This window comes from Eulemur rufifrons, chromosome 7 (genome assembly GCF_041146395.1).
Source record: "Eulemur rufifrons isolate Redbay chromosome 7, OSU_ERuf_1, whole genome shotgun sequence".
Lineage (NCBI taxonomy): Eukaryota > Metazoa > Chordata > Mammalia > Primates > Lemuridae > Eulemur > Eulemur rufifrons.
In genome coordinates this window covers 89,809,163-89,824,975 of record NC_090989.1, presented here as the reverse complement: position 1 = coordinate 89,824,975, position 15,813 = coordinate 89,809,163, and the positions used below count along the sequence as shown (strand labels likewise).

Below are 15,813 nucleotides of genomic sequence, written 5' to 3'. Positions count from 1 at the left end.
TCTAACTATAAAGAGCAAAGGAAAATCATTCCTTAGGAATGAAGGCATTTGCCAGGTTGCAATAGCCCAGTTTTATATAAAATGTGGGAAATATTCCTGCAAAATGAAAGCCAACTTAAAAAAAAAAAAAAGGACCAATGTTAATTCTGTAATTTTAAAAATATACTTTTGAAACATTCCATGTTTTACTAATGCCTTCTAGTGTCTCTGGGAAAATTACTTTTTTCTTAGAGAAAGGGAAGTAAATATCAATAGGAGAAGTAGGAAAACAGATGGCCTGGAGTTGACTGTGCAATGCCATGATTCTTATCTCTGCTGAACTCAACTGACCCAAAGGTTCCAGACAATAAGCTTCATGAAACATGAGTTTCAAAAGATGAAGTTCTGTCCTCTTTTCTAATTAGTTTCCCATCAAGTAGAGCAGACCTAACACTATCAATGGTAGGAATTTTTAGTTGTCTTAGATATACAAAATACATCAGAAGATAATGGAAAATAAATTTTTTTTTGCAGTGGAAATCGAAGAGACTTTGTTTCTTAGCCAGGTTTTTCTCTGATTGTTCCAAGTAGTGTGGTCAAAATATTTTCTAAACGCAGCCAAGTCTGTCCACTGCCTGAGGATAGCTCACCCCCCCACCCCCAAGTGTAATCACTAATTTTATCACTTGCCAAGGACTTCTCCAGAGGGTGTAATATATTAGGAAAATTAAAAGTAAAAGATTTGTCTTGTTCTCAAACCTGGACATCTTTCCCTCTTACTGGTCATCAACTGCAACTCTAGTGTATGGCTTGTGGTCCAGGATGGAAAGAAATCAACCTTAAGGCAAATGCCCCTGAGGACCTAAATCTTTTTCTGTTAGTCTCCAGATTACTACATTTGAAGATCCTTTCAGTGTAAATCTCATAAGAAATATCACATATTTCCAGGGTTGAAATATACACAATTGGGGTGCAAGGATACGGTTATCATAGCTATGATGCAACTTACCTCACCTCGTAGTATAATAAGTGCAGAACTGTGGAAAACCCTGGGATGCTGATTTCTTTGAATTGCAAACAATCTGCCTCTCAAAACTGGCTTACTATTTTAAATAGTGACATCACATATCAGAAGGTCAAAGAAATAGGAAAATATCAACATAGTTATTACCAGAGTAACAAAATATTGTATTTTTTCTTAAGAAACAGCCATTATGTATGCCTCTATGTTGGCAATGAGGCAGAGATGCTTCCTAAACTCCTCTCAAAAAATCTGCACAATCAGAAGGGAAAAGAAATCATTCATTTTAATCAATCTATGTTTCAATCTCATACTTTGCGAAGCTAGTGCATGGCTTTCAGAAACTAAATTATTTATGTGATGCAGTGTTTATGTGCATATGAAATGTCAATTTGGAATGATCTGAGTGTTAAGAAATTTATGACCAAAGTAATAATATGGCGTAGTGAGATTAAGGAAGAGCAATTCCGCTAAATGTACCACCGAGAAATTAATCTTTAATAGTATTACTATTTCTTTAGGAAATTTTAAAAATCATTACCCACAACTCAAAAATGACAAGCTTCAGGAAGTGGATGAAATGGAAACGGAGCACTGTCATCAGGCAGTAATGTCTACTTGGCCTCAGTGTTCATCAGGGACCTCGCCAGGGATCATGGACCATAAAGGCAAGGAGAAGCCACACTAGTGATAGAAAAGGCAGACCAGATAGATACGCCAACAGGAGACAAACACAGCTAACAAGAGGTGAGCTATCCTGCAGGATCTTCCTATACCTATGAGCGCTGCTTATGCGTTTACTAGCGTTCTCAAGTTTACTTATATGACCTGTAGACAACTCACACTCAAGTGTTCCAAAATTTAGCTTTGCAAATCTGAGTTCTTCCACCTGTTCTCACTACCAGATTCAACTTCCCAATGCACCATTTTGATCAGGTCACCCCTCCTTCACCAGACCTCCCGCCCCCACGGTGTCTCCCCACTGTCTGCCCTAAAGATCAAACCACTGGCTTGACTCACAAAGCCCCCACATCCTAGCTGCAACCAGCTGCTCCAACTTGATCCCCAGTCCTGCCTATGCTCACACTCAGGTGTAATCAACCTTGTCATCTTCCTGTTTCCTCATAACATTTACCACACCTAGAAATTTCTTCCTTCCCTTTTAAAAATGTTTGCCTATCCTAAATGTCCTACGCCCCTCATGTTGTGAGAGTCTCCCCGACCAGACCTTCCCAGTGCTCTCCTGCCTTTGAATTGTGGCACTGCCACTGTACCCAGTTGATACTTGTGTCGACTTTTAAGCTCCTTCCACTTAAGAATCATGACTTTTATTTACATACATCCTCATACGATTAGCCAAATGCCCTGCACATAGTAGACATTCAATAAGCACATTTTGACTGAAACCTAAAACAGTGAAGTATTGACTAAGTACAGTAAGGAGAGAGTTTACTAGTATGAGTGAAGATTGCTAGGCAAGGCTGGAAAAACTTACTAAAATGGAATCTTGAGGGAAAATGGAAAAGGTACCATTTCACAGAGAGAAACATGGAGAAAGTTATAGCCCATTCAATAGGTAGAAAGAAGTTTGGCAAGGTTAGGACTGAGCCCAGGACATGAGTCTTTCAGCAGGCTCTCCATGGGCTGAGCTGGAATCCTATTCACTGTGGCATCCTTAGGGATTAATGTAGTACTTGGCCCATAAGAGATAGTATTAATCACCATGTACTGAATTATCTAATGAATATATAAATAATGTTTTCAGAATCAGAATTTCCAATTTTGTAACTGGAATTCTATTGATACAACATATTATACTATCTGTCAAAGTGATGTTGTTCAAAATGATAAAGATTATCAACTTCTTTTGCCCTCAATATTAGCAGCGGGGTCTGAGTATATCTACGGCCACTCCCAGAAATCCTAAAGTAAAGGCATGGGACAAAAACATTGAAAAAGAAGGGGAAAGTGAGTGGGGAAAAGTGTAGTAGAATATAGAGGATAGGAAAGAAGAAATGAGTGAAAGATGTGAGAAATAGAAAAATGCTGCTATTCCCAATTATTCAGGATCTACAAGTTCTGCTAGCATGTTTAATGATAGAATTAAAAAAAGGTTAAGATAGTTTCAAATAATATTAATAGTAAAATGTTTAGCACTGCCTAATTTGGACCTGCTTAATAATACATATAGATCTATTTCTAACTTAACCTAATTTAATTTGGTTGAGGGTCCATTACATTAGGAAAAATCACGAGAAATATGAACGTAGTCACTGGTGAGCCTATATTGCTCATTTATATACTTTTTATAATTTAAAAAGCACACTCAGTGCTCACCTAGAATGTACAGGGTCAACTGCACAGGAAACAGTTCCACATTATTACCATGAACTTTCTGAAAACTGGAACCAAAACACCACCAATTGTTACTATCCACCCCTCTTTGATATTCTTCTATACCAGCTTGGTCTCATATGACTGAAACCATTCTCCAGATGACTTTGTCTTTTGCTTAAATGGCAAAATAATGAATAAAATGAAATGCTATGTTTAATTTTATCCTCTATTATTCACTGATGAAATTTTATTACAACTTTTTTGCCTATAAAATTAACTGCCCATAACTGATTAAGAAACAAAAAATAGAGATGCTAACATAATCCATGCTGTGAATTAAGCTAAAATATTTATCATTCAAAAGTAATAGGAAGGCCGGGCGCGGTGGCTCACGCCTGTAATCCTAGCACTCTGGGAGGCCGAGGTGGGTGGATCGTTTAAGGTCAGGAGTTCGAGACCAGCCTGAGCAAGAGCGAGACCCCGTCTCTACTAAAAATAGAAAGAAACTATATGGACAACTAAAATATATATAGAAAAAAATTAGCCGGGCATGGTGGCGCGTGCTTGTAGTCCCAGCTACTCGGGAGGCTGAGGCAGTAGGATCGCTTAAGCCCAGGAGTTTGAGGTTGCTGTGAGCTAGGCTGACGCCACGGCACTCACTCTAGCCAGGGCAACAAAGCAAGACTCTGTCTCAAAAAAAAAAAAAAGTAATAGGAAAAAAATAGAACCAAATGAACTGGAAAACATTACTTATCCTACTTTTTGTCTAACTCTAAGATACAAAGTTTCTTTTCAAAATGGCTTTAAGAAGAAAAGGTATTTCAGAGGCAATGAATATTTAAAAAATTATATTAGCATTTGTTGGGAAAGTACATACTGCTTTTCGTTTAAGAATGCAGTCCAACCTCCAACGATTTCCTTCAACCACTGGGCGTTTCAGGAAGATTTCTGGACTCAGCCTGAAATCACAAAACCAAGATTTCAAGTAACTAAAACGGAATATAAAGTTCTGATTGTGTCATAGGAAGCAAAGGCAATTTTTCCCCAAATGCCATTACTCTTCACTGTGGTGGGTCATTCAAAGTTTTGCTACAGATCCAAGTACAACTTCATATGGGAAACAGTCTGTGTCCATACAAAAAGTCAATCTTGATTTCTCCTCTCTTTCTCTGTCTCTCTCTCTTTCTCCTGCCCACCCATGTACTCATATACACATATGCAGATTCTGCTGACTGCCCACTCAATAGCCATTCTCCGTCTTCTCTTCCTTGCTGTCAGAGCCCATCTCCCACTACAGAGTCTGAATATTCTACATACTTGCTTTCTCCTGTGCAACTAGAGTGTGATGTGACACAATCCTGGACAATGAGATACATGAGGAGGTACACATGAGATTAATGGGAAAGCTATTCCTCCTTGATGAAACACACACACACACACACACACACACACACACACACACTCCCAAGGAGAAAGCCCTGCCATACTTCCAGCTTTAGGATGGACGTTATATGAGAGCATGATGCTTAGAGAGGTGCAGCAAAATTGAAATTCTAAGGAGAAAACCATAGCCCAGAATCACTAGATCACTCCACCAACCTTAGGATTGCCTAACTTTGTATTTTTCATTAAATGAGACAAACAAATCCTCCTTGTTTAAGCCCTCTCAGTTGAGCATTCTGTTACGCCAAACTGAAAGCATTCTAACTGATACACATACATGCTGACTTTCTATACCAAGGAGCCATGTCCATGGGAACTTGGGGCTTTCTGAGCAGGGAAGAAGGAAGGTATGCTGATATATAAAATGTATCCAGTGCAAGAATGAACTCCTGGGCTCTTCTACTTTTAGTAGTTCCATAAGGCAGCTAAGAGTACAGCGAAGTCACTTTTTCCCCTAGGATTGGCTTCTAAGGTCAGTGTCTGAGTTAAATCTATCTGTGATGTAACTCCCCTACAATGAAGAAACATGAACAGTAAAAAAACCTTCCTCTGCTGATCTGCTATACCTGGGGGAGCAGAAGTAGACTGTGTAAGGATTAAAGCCTTACAGGATTCTAGACTGGAATATCACCTTGCCAGGAAGTCCTCTAGCATGTGAAAACAACAGGGTTTTAAGGAGCTAAAGAGATTAAAAGAAATCATTTTTATGCTCTATTTAATTCAGTTTAAAAAAATAAAAATGCAGAAATAAGTTTCTAACGGAAACACATATTGGGTAAGATAAATAAGGAAACAGACAAATGGAGGAATGTGTACAGTGATACTTGCTTATTTAATTTAGAGTAGGAAACAAACTCAAAGATAATCTATGTCTAAACAAACAAATAAATAAAACACAGCAATTGATAGGAAAAGTTCAAAGAACAATTAAAAAGAGGTCTGTTTTAAGTAGAAAAGTGCATCACTGTGCACTGCTAATTCACTGAAGGTGGGGGGTATCCGACAACATAGACACACTTAAAATTTTTTGATGTGCACATCAATTATAAACTCAGAGAGCCTCAGTTTTGGGGGTACTGTTAATACTATATTGTGCAATTAAGTCTTTTTCATCATTTACTGTGTTTAATCTACAAGCCTTGTGTACAATGTATGCAGAGCATTCTACTAGATATTTTGTAGAATTTTAAGATAATTCTCAAGGAGCCCTTAATTTTGAGGATAATGACTGATAAACAAAACTGATATTCATGCTATAAACAAACCATAAAGCATGGCCACAAGGCAAGGAGAAAGCAGCTGTAACTCACCAAGCATGATTATGTCAGGATTTTTACTAAGCAATTATTAGATAAAGTGCAAAAGAACATTTCACTGAGTCTAGGACACCAATGATTATAAGAGGCATCATTTTTGCATATACAACTAAGAAAGAAAAAATTATGACAATTAGAACTGTAAGATGTTATTAAGCATAAGATGCATCTTGATTTCAGAGATGTTAAAACATACATCTAAATAAATGCACTACTTAGAAGATTTTATGACTTTAAGTGCTCATAAGAAAAATATAAAAATTATTTAAAATTAATGACCAGAGCTTCCATCTTAAAAAGATAGAAAAAGAAGAACAAATTAAACCCAAAGTAAAAAGAAAGGGAATAATAAAGACAAGAGTGGAAATCAATGAAATATAAAACAGAAAAACAACAAAAAAATTCAATGAAACCAGAAGTTAGCTCTTTGAAATATCAATAAAATTGGTAAACTTCTAGTAAGACTAAGAAAAAAAAAAGAACAATGAAAATATTAGTAAAAGACAGGAAATTACTGTAGGGCCTATAGACACTAAAATGGTATTAAATGGATAATAAGGAATATTTTAAATAACTTTAGGACAATATTTATGATACTTTAGATGAAATGAACAAATGTCTTGAATAAAATGTTTCCAAAATGAAAATAAAAAGAAATTATTACATATAGGGTCTGTCTGACCCTATATCTACTAAAAAATTGAATTCATAAGTTAAAACTTTGCCACAGGGAAAACTACAGACTCTGACAATTTAATAAGGTGAATTTTATCAAATATTTAAGGAAGAAATAATATCAATCCTACCAAAATTCTTTCAGGAAACAACAGAAGAGGGAACACTTACTTTATCATTAAATGAGGCCAGCATTATTGTGATACCAAAACCAAACAAAGACAATGCAAAAAAAGAAAACTACAGAACAATATCCTTTATGATCATAGAAGTAAAAAATCTTTACCAAAAACTCAATAGCTTACAAAAGGATACTAGATCATGATCAAGTGGGGTTATCCTAGGAAAATAAGGTTGGTTTAAAAGTTGAAAATCAATCAGTGTAATTCACATTAAATAAAAAGGAGAAAAATGATCATTTCACTAAATGCAAAAAAATTTAATAAAATTCAATACCCATTCACATTAAAAAAAACTCTCAACAAATTATAAATAGAAACAAATTCCAGAAGTATATTAAAGGGCATCTGTAAAAAACCTACCTCTAACATCATACATAAGGGAAAAAACTGAATGCTTGCATTCTAAGATTGAAAATAAGGCATGGATGTCCATTCTCATCACTTCTGTTTAACATTTTACTGGTGATACTAGCTAATGCAATGAGGAAAGAAAATAAAATATAAGGAATACATATTAGAAAGGGAGAAGTAAAACTGTCTTTATTCCTAGATTGCGTGATCATCTATAGGGATCCTAAGGAATCCACAAAAAGCTATTAGCACTCATAAGTGAAGTTAGCAAGGTCACAAGATATACAGTCAACACACAAAAATCAATTGCATTGCTAGTTCTGTATAATTGCAATATACAACTGGAAAATGAATTTTAAAAATGTCATTTACAATGATAACAAAAAATATAAGGTATTCAGTGATAAATTAACAAAATATGTGTAAGACCTATACAGAAAAAGATACAAAACATTGCCAAGAAAAATTAAATAAGATGAATAAATGGAAGGATACATAGTATTCATGAATTGGAAGACTTAATGTTGAAGAAGAACAGAATTTGAAGTACTACATAACCAGTGGTGAGTTTGCCATTTTTCTCTCTCTGCTTCCTTGGCCTAGAGGGAAAATCTGGAACTGGGCATTGGCACATAGAAAACTCCAAAAGTCCTCTAGGTCAGACTTGAGGAGAAAGAAAAGGATCTTCTGGCAGTGACAGGGGTTGCTAGTGGAGGGCTCACAGGCACCAAAAACTCTCAGAGAGAGGAGCTTTTCTCTCCAGCTGGAAGTGCTGTGATTCCCAAGAGAGTGATGTAAATACTCATGGCTTGGCTGTGGACATGGTTGCCCACACAGAAAGCATGTGGCAGAGCAGAATAAATAAAACCCACTGTTCCAGCTAGAAGACTAAAGAAGGAAGCCACAGGAAACTAGAAAGGAGAGGGAGGAGCTCCGGAAAGCAATCTCATAAAGTTATTTATGATCTTCTGGCTCACTTCGTAGCTGGATTTGATCCTAAACATCACATTAAAGAGGTTGAGAACTAAACTAAGAAATAGACCACCACTTATGTCCCAGATTGGCCACTAGGTGGCACAGCTATGAGACGGATCTGAATAGCACTGCGAAGGCTTTAAAAAAAAACCGAAACTGACATTAAAACACTACCCACAAAAGGCTGGTTAGCACTTTCTGCCTGAACTTAAACGGGTAAACTGCCTGCTATTTTTGAAAAAAAATTTCAATATTCTCCATAGGATTTAAACAAGACTCAGACTCTTATAACATAATATTAAAATTTCCTAGAATACAATTCAAAAGTACTCGGTACACAAAGAACCAGAAAAATCTCATCTCGCATGGAAAAGAGAACCAACACATGACAATGCAAGATGACATGAATATATAGAATTATCTACTTCAAATAATTATTAGATATTATTAAAATGTCCCCCCCAAAATAAGGGTGCACACTCTTGAAATAAATGGAAAGACAGAAAGTCCTATGAAAGAAATAAAAGATATAAAGAAGAACTAAATTGAAATTTTCAAAGTAAAAAAACACAAATACCAAAAAAAAAAAAAAAAAAAAAAAAAACTGAAAAGAAAAACAAACAAATCTCACTGGATAGGTTCAATACCAGAATGGAAACGACAAAGGAAAGAGTCAGTGAATTTGAAGAAAGATAAATAGAAATTATCCAATTTGAACAACAAAGAGAAAAAAGGTTTGGCCGGGCGCGGTGGCTCACGCCTGTAATCCTAGCACTCTGGGAGGCCGAGGTGGGCGGATCGTTTTGAGCTCAGGAGTTCGAGACCAGCCTGAGCAAGAGCGAGACCCCATCTCTACTAAAAATAGAAAGAAATTATATGGACAGCTAAAAATATATATAGAAAAAATTAGCCGGGCATGGTGGTGCATGCCTGTAGTCCCAGCTACTCGGGAGGCTGAGGCAGTAGGATCGCTTAAGCCGAGGAGTCTGAGGTTGCTGTGAGCTAGGCTGACGCCACGGCACTCACTCTAGCCTGGGCAACAGAGTGAGACTCTGTCTCAAAAAAAAAAAAAAAAAAAGAGAAAAAAGGTTGGAAAAAAAGAAACAGAGCCTCTGAAACTGGGAGACAATACTAAAAGACACTGTTTGTGTTATTGGAGACTCAGAAGGAAAGGAGAAAGAGGAAAGTTCAGGGAAACATATCTGAAGAAATAATGGCTGAGAATTTCTCAAATTTGGCAAAAGATATAAAACTATGAATTCAGGAAGCTTAGAGATCCAAACAGGATAAACTCAAACATCATAACCAACAAGACAGAGGAATAATGCGGAAAGCACTCAGAAGAAAATAACACGTTACTTATAGGGGAACAGTCATTCAAGTGACGGAGAATTTCTTGACAGAAATCATGGGGACCCAAATAAAATGGAACAAATACTTTAGAATGTATAAAGATCTCTCACAACTGAGTAAGAGGACAAAAAAATCCAATAAAGAAAAGAGGGAAAAGATTTGAGCAATATATGTCCAAAAAAATTAGACAAATGTCCAAACACTGTATGAAAATATACTCAACATGGAAAGATGCTGCTGATACAAGTTAAAATCATAATGAAATATACTGCTGTATACCCTCTGGAATGAAGACTCACAATACCAAGTGCTAGCAATTATGTGGAAGAATCATAACTCTCATACATTGCCTGTGGGAATGTAAAATGGTACAACATTGGAAAACACATTGTCAGTTTCTTAAAAAGTTAAACACACATTTATCTCTTAACATTGATAAAATATAGTAAATTAAATCTACATTCTAAGATAAGTGCCAGCAAACTATAGTGCACAAGCCAAATGTTGCCCATAGACTGTTTTAGTAGAACCTGTGAGCTAAGACTGTTTTTTATATTTTTAAAGGGTTTCACCAAAACAAAGAATGTTTTTTGTAGACCATTCATGACTTGAAAAGTTTAAAATATTTACTCTCTGGTCCTTTACAAAAAAAAACTTTTTCAAATTTTTGAAAGTCAATGGCTTTCAAACTTTTTGGGCCATGACCCACAGAAAGAAATACATTATACACCCAAACCAACACCCTGCATATCTATCTATCTATTACTGAAATAAAGGTTTGGAAAGCTAGTAACCCTTACTCATGCTTACATTGCACCCTTCCTTTCTCTTCCCTACCCTTCTCTTTTCTATCCCATGCCAGTCTTAAAAAACAATGCTGGTCAAAACCCACAAAATTATTTTAATAAATAATTACTAAAGAAGCTCAACCCCCCATTTGAAAAACACTAATAACATCAAAATCAACTTAAAGTTTCATTTAAAACCAACTTAAATACATTTAGAAGATGTATTCTTTCACCTAGAATTTTCTGCTTGCAAGCCAGTCAATAATACAATGCTGATTTTTTCTTTATAATCTTTGTCTCCAGCCCAACCTTTGTCTCTTCTGTTTTTCTTCCCTTTACAAATTCCCTCTTTTAAATACCTCTGTTCATTGTTTTTCTTCTCTGTTCTTCTGTTTTATTAATCCTGTTTATTTTGGACACATTTAACATACAGACTCAGTACAGAAGCTGTGGTAGACAGCCTCACACTGTCAGATCTAAACATAATGGGGTTTGGTTAAGTTTCTGAATACTCCCTTTTGCACTTTTGTCTTTGCATGACAAGAATTTTCTTCACTTGTTATGAGGGAACTTACTCTGAAGGCTTTATTTCAAAGGGTGTGTTGTAATAAGATGTTATCCTAGCTCAGTCACGGAAAAGAAATAACCCCCTGCCTGATTAATTCTCTTGCTGAAAGTAGGAGAGAAAACATTCAGAGTTCCATCTCTTCAGCTCTTTAAATGAGAGTCCCTATTTTAGTGTTCAGAACCTTGAAAAGAGATATTATTTTCATGACAATATGGGCTCAATGGAAAAACTATTTTTAGCTTCTCTCATGTCTTCACCAAACTTTCAGAAATACTTTTAAAAGAATATAATACTACATTAAGCCTGAATTTATTCTCATAAGTGTTTACAAAATATGTACTCACAGAAATAGCTCCTAAGTATGAAACTTTTTTCTTCCTGGTAACTGACTGAAATGATAAAATTTGGCAAGAGTATAAAGACCAGGATTAAGCTCCTCCAAAAAGAGGAGCATGCTGACAACTACGTACTTTATCTATTGACTACAGATCAGTGATTCTCAACCAAGAGAGATTCGGTCCCCAACCCCAGCTCGAACCAGGGGACATCTGGCAATGTCTGAAGACATTTTGGTTGTCACATTGGGAGCTTGTTACTGGCATCTAATGGGTAAAGGCCAGAGATGCTGCTAAACATCCTACAATGCACAGGAAACTGTCCCCCCCCACCCCCAGCAAATAATTATCTGGCTAAAAATGTCCATTTTGCCAAGGTCAAGTAAGCATGTCCTAGAATTACAGATTTCCATATCAGTGAAACAAAACAGTGGAAGAAGATAGGTTCATATTCCTATTACTATCCCCTGCCTCCAAAATCTAGAATTAAAAGAGAATTATGATGATCTATTCACAGTTTATATATATGGTATATAAACTGTGGAAGGAAACAGGACAGAAAAAAGTAGGGGGCATTTCAGGCAACTGAGTTCCTAGAAGGAAAGCACATTTTAGACATTTTCATTTCCATTGTAGCCAATGTTAGCATCTGCAGTGGGTTTTAACTGTCCAAGCAGATGGGTAATTGGAACTGAAGTAAGACTACAAAGCCTACACCAATTCCAGGATTAAAATTTCCCGAGAGTTAAATTAATTTTAGATACAAGACTTCCAGTAACTTTAATAAGCATCATAAGTCTCATGGATGTTTTTTAAGGGGGTCAGAAATTGAAACCTGATGTATCTGTAGAAGAGCTGACCAGGCCTAGTCTTTACAGAGGACATTTTAATAGTAAAAGGCAAATGGAACTATTTCAACATCAAAGGGACAATTCAGAAGAAGTATATTCACTAGGTCTGGTGATGGACATACCTAAATGAGAAAAAGATACCCACAGAAGATTATTTTCCATTACCTGTACAACTATATTTGCATTGCAGCATAACCTTTACTAAAATGAATATTTAGATGTCTGCTTATAAATGCAAGGGCAAAAACAAAATTGTTCAAGCTAAATATTTTAAGAATATATTTGGAGGTCAAGTTTTTTGAAAAGGCTTTTCATTGAAGGCTACTAGTTAATTGGTTGAGATTTTGGCCAAACCACCCATAGGTACTGCTGGTTTTAATACTGCATGATTCTTGAACAACACTACACGATTGTACGTTTCTAAACATAGAGACTCCAGACAGAATTCGCATGGGCAAATACTAACCACCAATCTGTGATAAAAATCTCCTCTTCTGCCTCTTCCATCGCATTTGCCACATCTTCAAAATATCCTTTGGCATTAACATACCTGAAAGACAAATTTGTTGTTTCATTTTTTTTTTTCACAAAGAAAAAGAAAAGAAACATATCCTATGGGAAAGCAGAACGTGGAAGCTACTGCCTAGAGTCTGTACAAAACCAGTTACTTCATGTAGCTGGTAAACAAGGATTGAAAATAATACCTTCTCTCTGCTACCTAGGAAGGCAGTAACTAGACAGATGTACTGATTCTTCTCTGCTTAGAGAACAAGGAATTAATTGAACCCATCATCAGAGGGGCCTGATGAATTCTCCCATCCTGTTGAACTCACACACGGTTTTTCTTCTGAGAATGAAAACAGCCCAGTTTCCAATCCATGGGTAGAAAAACTTGCCAAGCACGATTGCATTTAAAAGAAATATCGAATAAGTAAATGCTTTTTCCTAAAATTATGGCTAATAACTTAAATAAACCTTCCATTTGCATCATTAAGAAAATGTATGAAGTTAGCTTTAAAAATCAAACTTCAAAATCCAAAGCTAGTTAGCCTCACTGTGGAAATAAAAATAAACTTGGAAAACTAATCTATGATCAGGTAGTACCATAACTGCCTCCGAAATAAAGTTTCTTGTTAAGTATAATGCATAGTATCTTTTCACAGTTTTGAAAATTGATTCCAGGTGAATTTAGACCACTATAATATTAGATGCTATGATTACCTTAACAGGTTTAGAGCAAAAATATCGTACCATTTAGCTAAAATGTTCTCTTGGATAGCAGCATACGACCCAAATCGATGATCTTTGAGAAAGTTGGTGCCATGTTTCTGGATGAATTCTTCTATAGCCCCTGCCCACCACCGAGCATGCCTATAGCTGTTGCATTTTAAAATAAGTGTCCTATAAAGAAAGGCAAAATGTGGAAAAGAATGGTCACTCTGTGTCCTATCTCCCAAAACAAATTTAAGGATTAAATGTTCTCTATTTTATTTGGTAGTGTAGCAAACACAAATTGAAAAATTTAGGCAAAGAGTATCAAAAAAGTAGGCTTCTAAAAAATTTTGGCAGGATTTCTAAAAATATTCAATATAACAAAAATAAATGTTCAAATTACCTATTCACTCACTCACTCATGCAAACATGCGTAAAGGTACTTATTACAGCCCTAGAGCTGTGCCAGGCACAAGGAAGACAATGACAGCGGTGTATGGCAAGTTCCTACTTCTAAGTGTTAGTTAGAGTTATTTGCTCCTCCAGAGGACATTTCCCCTTGTGCTGTCTAGTGTGCATTCCCTTGGCTTCCAGAAATATTCTGATTGTGCTTTAATAGAGTCATCCCTTCCCTTCTCTGAGTCCACCAAAGCTAAGCAAAATGGCATATTCCATCCCCCAGATCCCAGAAAGTGGTTCGGGCATGAGTGCATAAGCCAGTTCCACCCAATGAGTGAGAGTGAATCCAAGGACTTGTTCAGGAATGCCAGGAAGAAACTCTCCCCTCCGCTGAATTTGGTGTGAGTGTGGGAGGCAGCCATCTTGCTGTCACGAGGGACCAGTCTGAGGACAGAGCAGATCCACAGAAGACAGGGCTGAGAATGGCAGGGAACATGTCTCAATGACATAGCTTGAGCATCAGAATCAGCCATGCCCAAGGTGGCTGATTCACTCTCTGGTATAAGCCAGTTTGCATCGGATTTTTCTGTCACTGATGACTAAACTATCCTAAACTGTTACAGATTTACAAATCCTGAAAACAGAAAACTCAGTAGATTAGTAGATTACAGAAAGTTTTCTTGATGCTCAACATCAGAATTGGTACCTAATACCAACAGGGGAAAATAAGTTATCCACAGTTGAAGTTCAAAGCAAAATGGGGTATCAGAGCCAGCTGTATCCCTGCCATGTGTGCAGAAATCTACTCCACACCAAAATAGGAAGAGGACTGCGGGTGAGGAGAGAGAGTTTGTTTTTTCGAAGACACTTGCAATGATCCTGTTGAGAAAACAGAGAAGGGGCTGTGTCCACAGATTCTAAAATAATCATTTATAAAGATTAGAGATGTCCAAACTGCTTTCCTCCATATGCCAGAGATGGATGCTGGCCTTTGTCCAAAGCCGATGCTGCTGGCGTGTGGGGCCAGGGGAGGTGAGACATGTTGGAGCTGAGAGGGGAGGTGTGTCCCCCATCCGGTATGGTGAAGGATGCATGAATTTCTGGGGCTGAGGCAAGAGGGCACGGAAGGGGCCTGGGCTTGAACCATCTTGCAAACACTACTTCGACTGAGTGGAAATGCCTCTGAAAATCAGTTTTGAGAAGAAGACTCTGTGGAGGAGATAATGACAAGCAGAGGCCCTATCACAGGATATGAATCAGAGTCAAGGGAAAAAAAAAAGAACATTCCAAACATGAAGATAGGAAGAGTAAAGGGGAAGAGGCAGGAAAAAAAAATACATGAGAAGAGATGGTAGAGAGAGCTGCCTCCATAGAACAGGAAAGGCTGCATTAGGGAGGGTTTGAAAATAAAGAAATAAATGCCCTTAAATTACAAATGGAGGAATTTGGGCTTATTTTATAAAATGACAGGGAGCACTTATATCAGGAAGGATGCTGGTGAAACATGGATTTGAACGGATTCATTTGGCAATGGCCCACAAGTGAGTGAGGGTGGGAAATGCAGAGAAGGTGGCCAATAAAGGAACTGTGACAGGGACCAACGTGAAGTGTGGCCTGACTTGTGTGCCTTGCTGGAAAATAGGAATGCAGTACCAGGAGGAGGGTTTAATGGCAGTGCCATTGCATTTCCAATAACAATCCTGAACGTTCTACTCTCAGAGAATGTTAGGAAGTTCAGCATCTTTTTACAACACACACACACACACACACACACACACAAATATTAGTAGGGATATATATATATATATATATGTAACTATGTGTAAAAAGAGAAATGTATATTTGTTCATGTACATTAGGGTGAACTATGTAGAGGCAAATGCATATATGTATATAGAGAGAGATATACACACACACATACAATCTTCCAGAGAGAAACATATATGTCAAAACACGCACATTACTCACTAAAAAATTATAGATTAAAAATATCTATAAACAATGTACATGAGTATTCTTTTAAGATAT

At 36.8% G+C, this 15,813-nt stretch overlaps 1 protein-coding gene across 2 annotated transcripts in view; it reads right to left on the bottom strand.

Annotated features, from left to right (window-relative positions):
• The window catches only part of PLD1 (phospholipase D1), a 192,328-nt gene that overhangs the window by 81,893 nt on the left and 94,622 nt on the right, over nucleotides 1-15,813 (bottom strand). For both annotated transcript variants that reach the window (XM_069472929.1, XM_069472930.1), the window contains exons 10-12: nucleotides 13,426-13,575; nucleotides 12,641-12,724; nucleotides 4,215-4,296 (exon numbers count right to left, since the gene is read on the bottom strand). In XM_069472929.1, coding sequence (XP_069329030.1) covers nucleotides 4,215-4,296; nucleotides 12,641-12,724; nucleotides 13,426-13,575 — 316 coding nt within the window. The remainder of the gene's footprint in view (nucleotides 1-4,214; nucleotides 4,297-12,640; nucleotides 12,725-13,425; nucleotides 13,576-15,813) is intronic.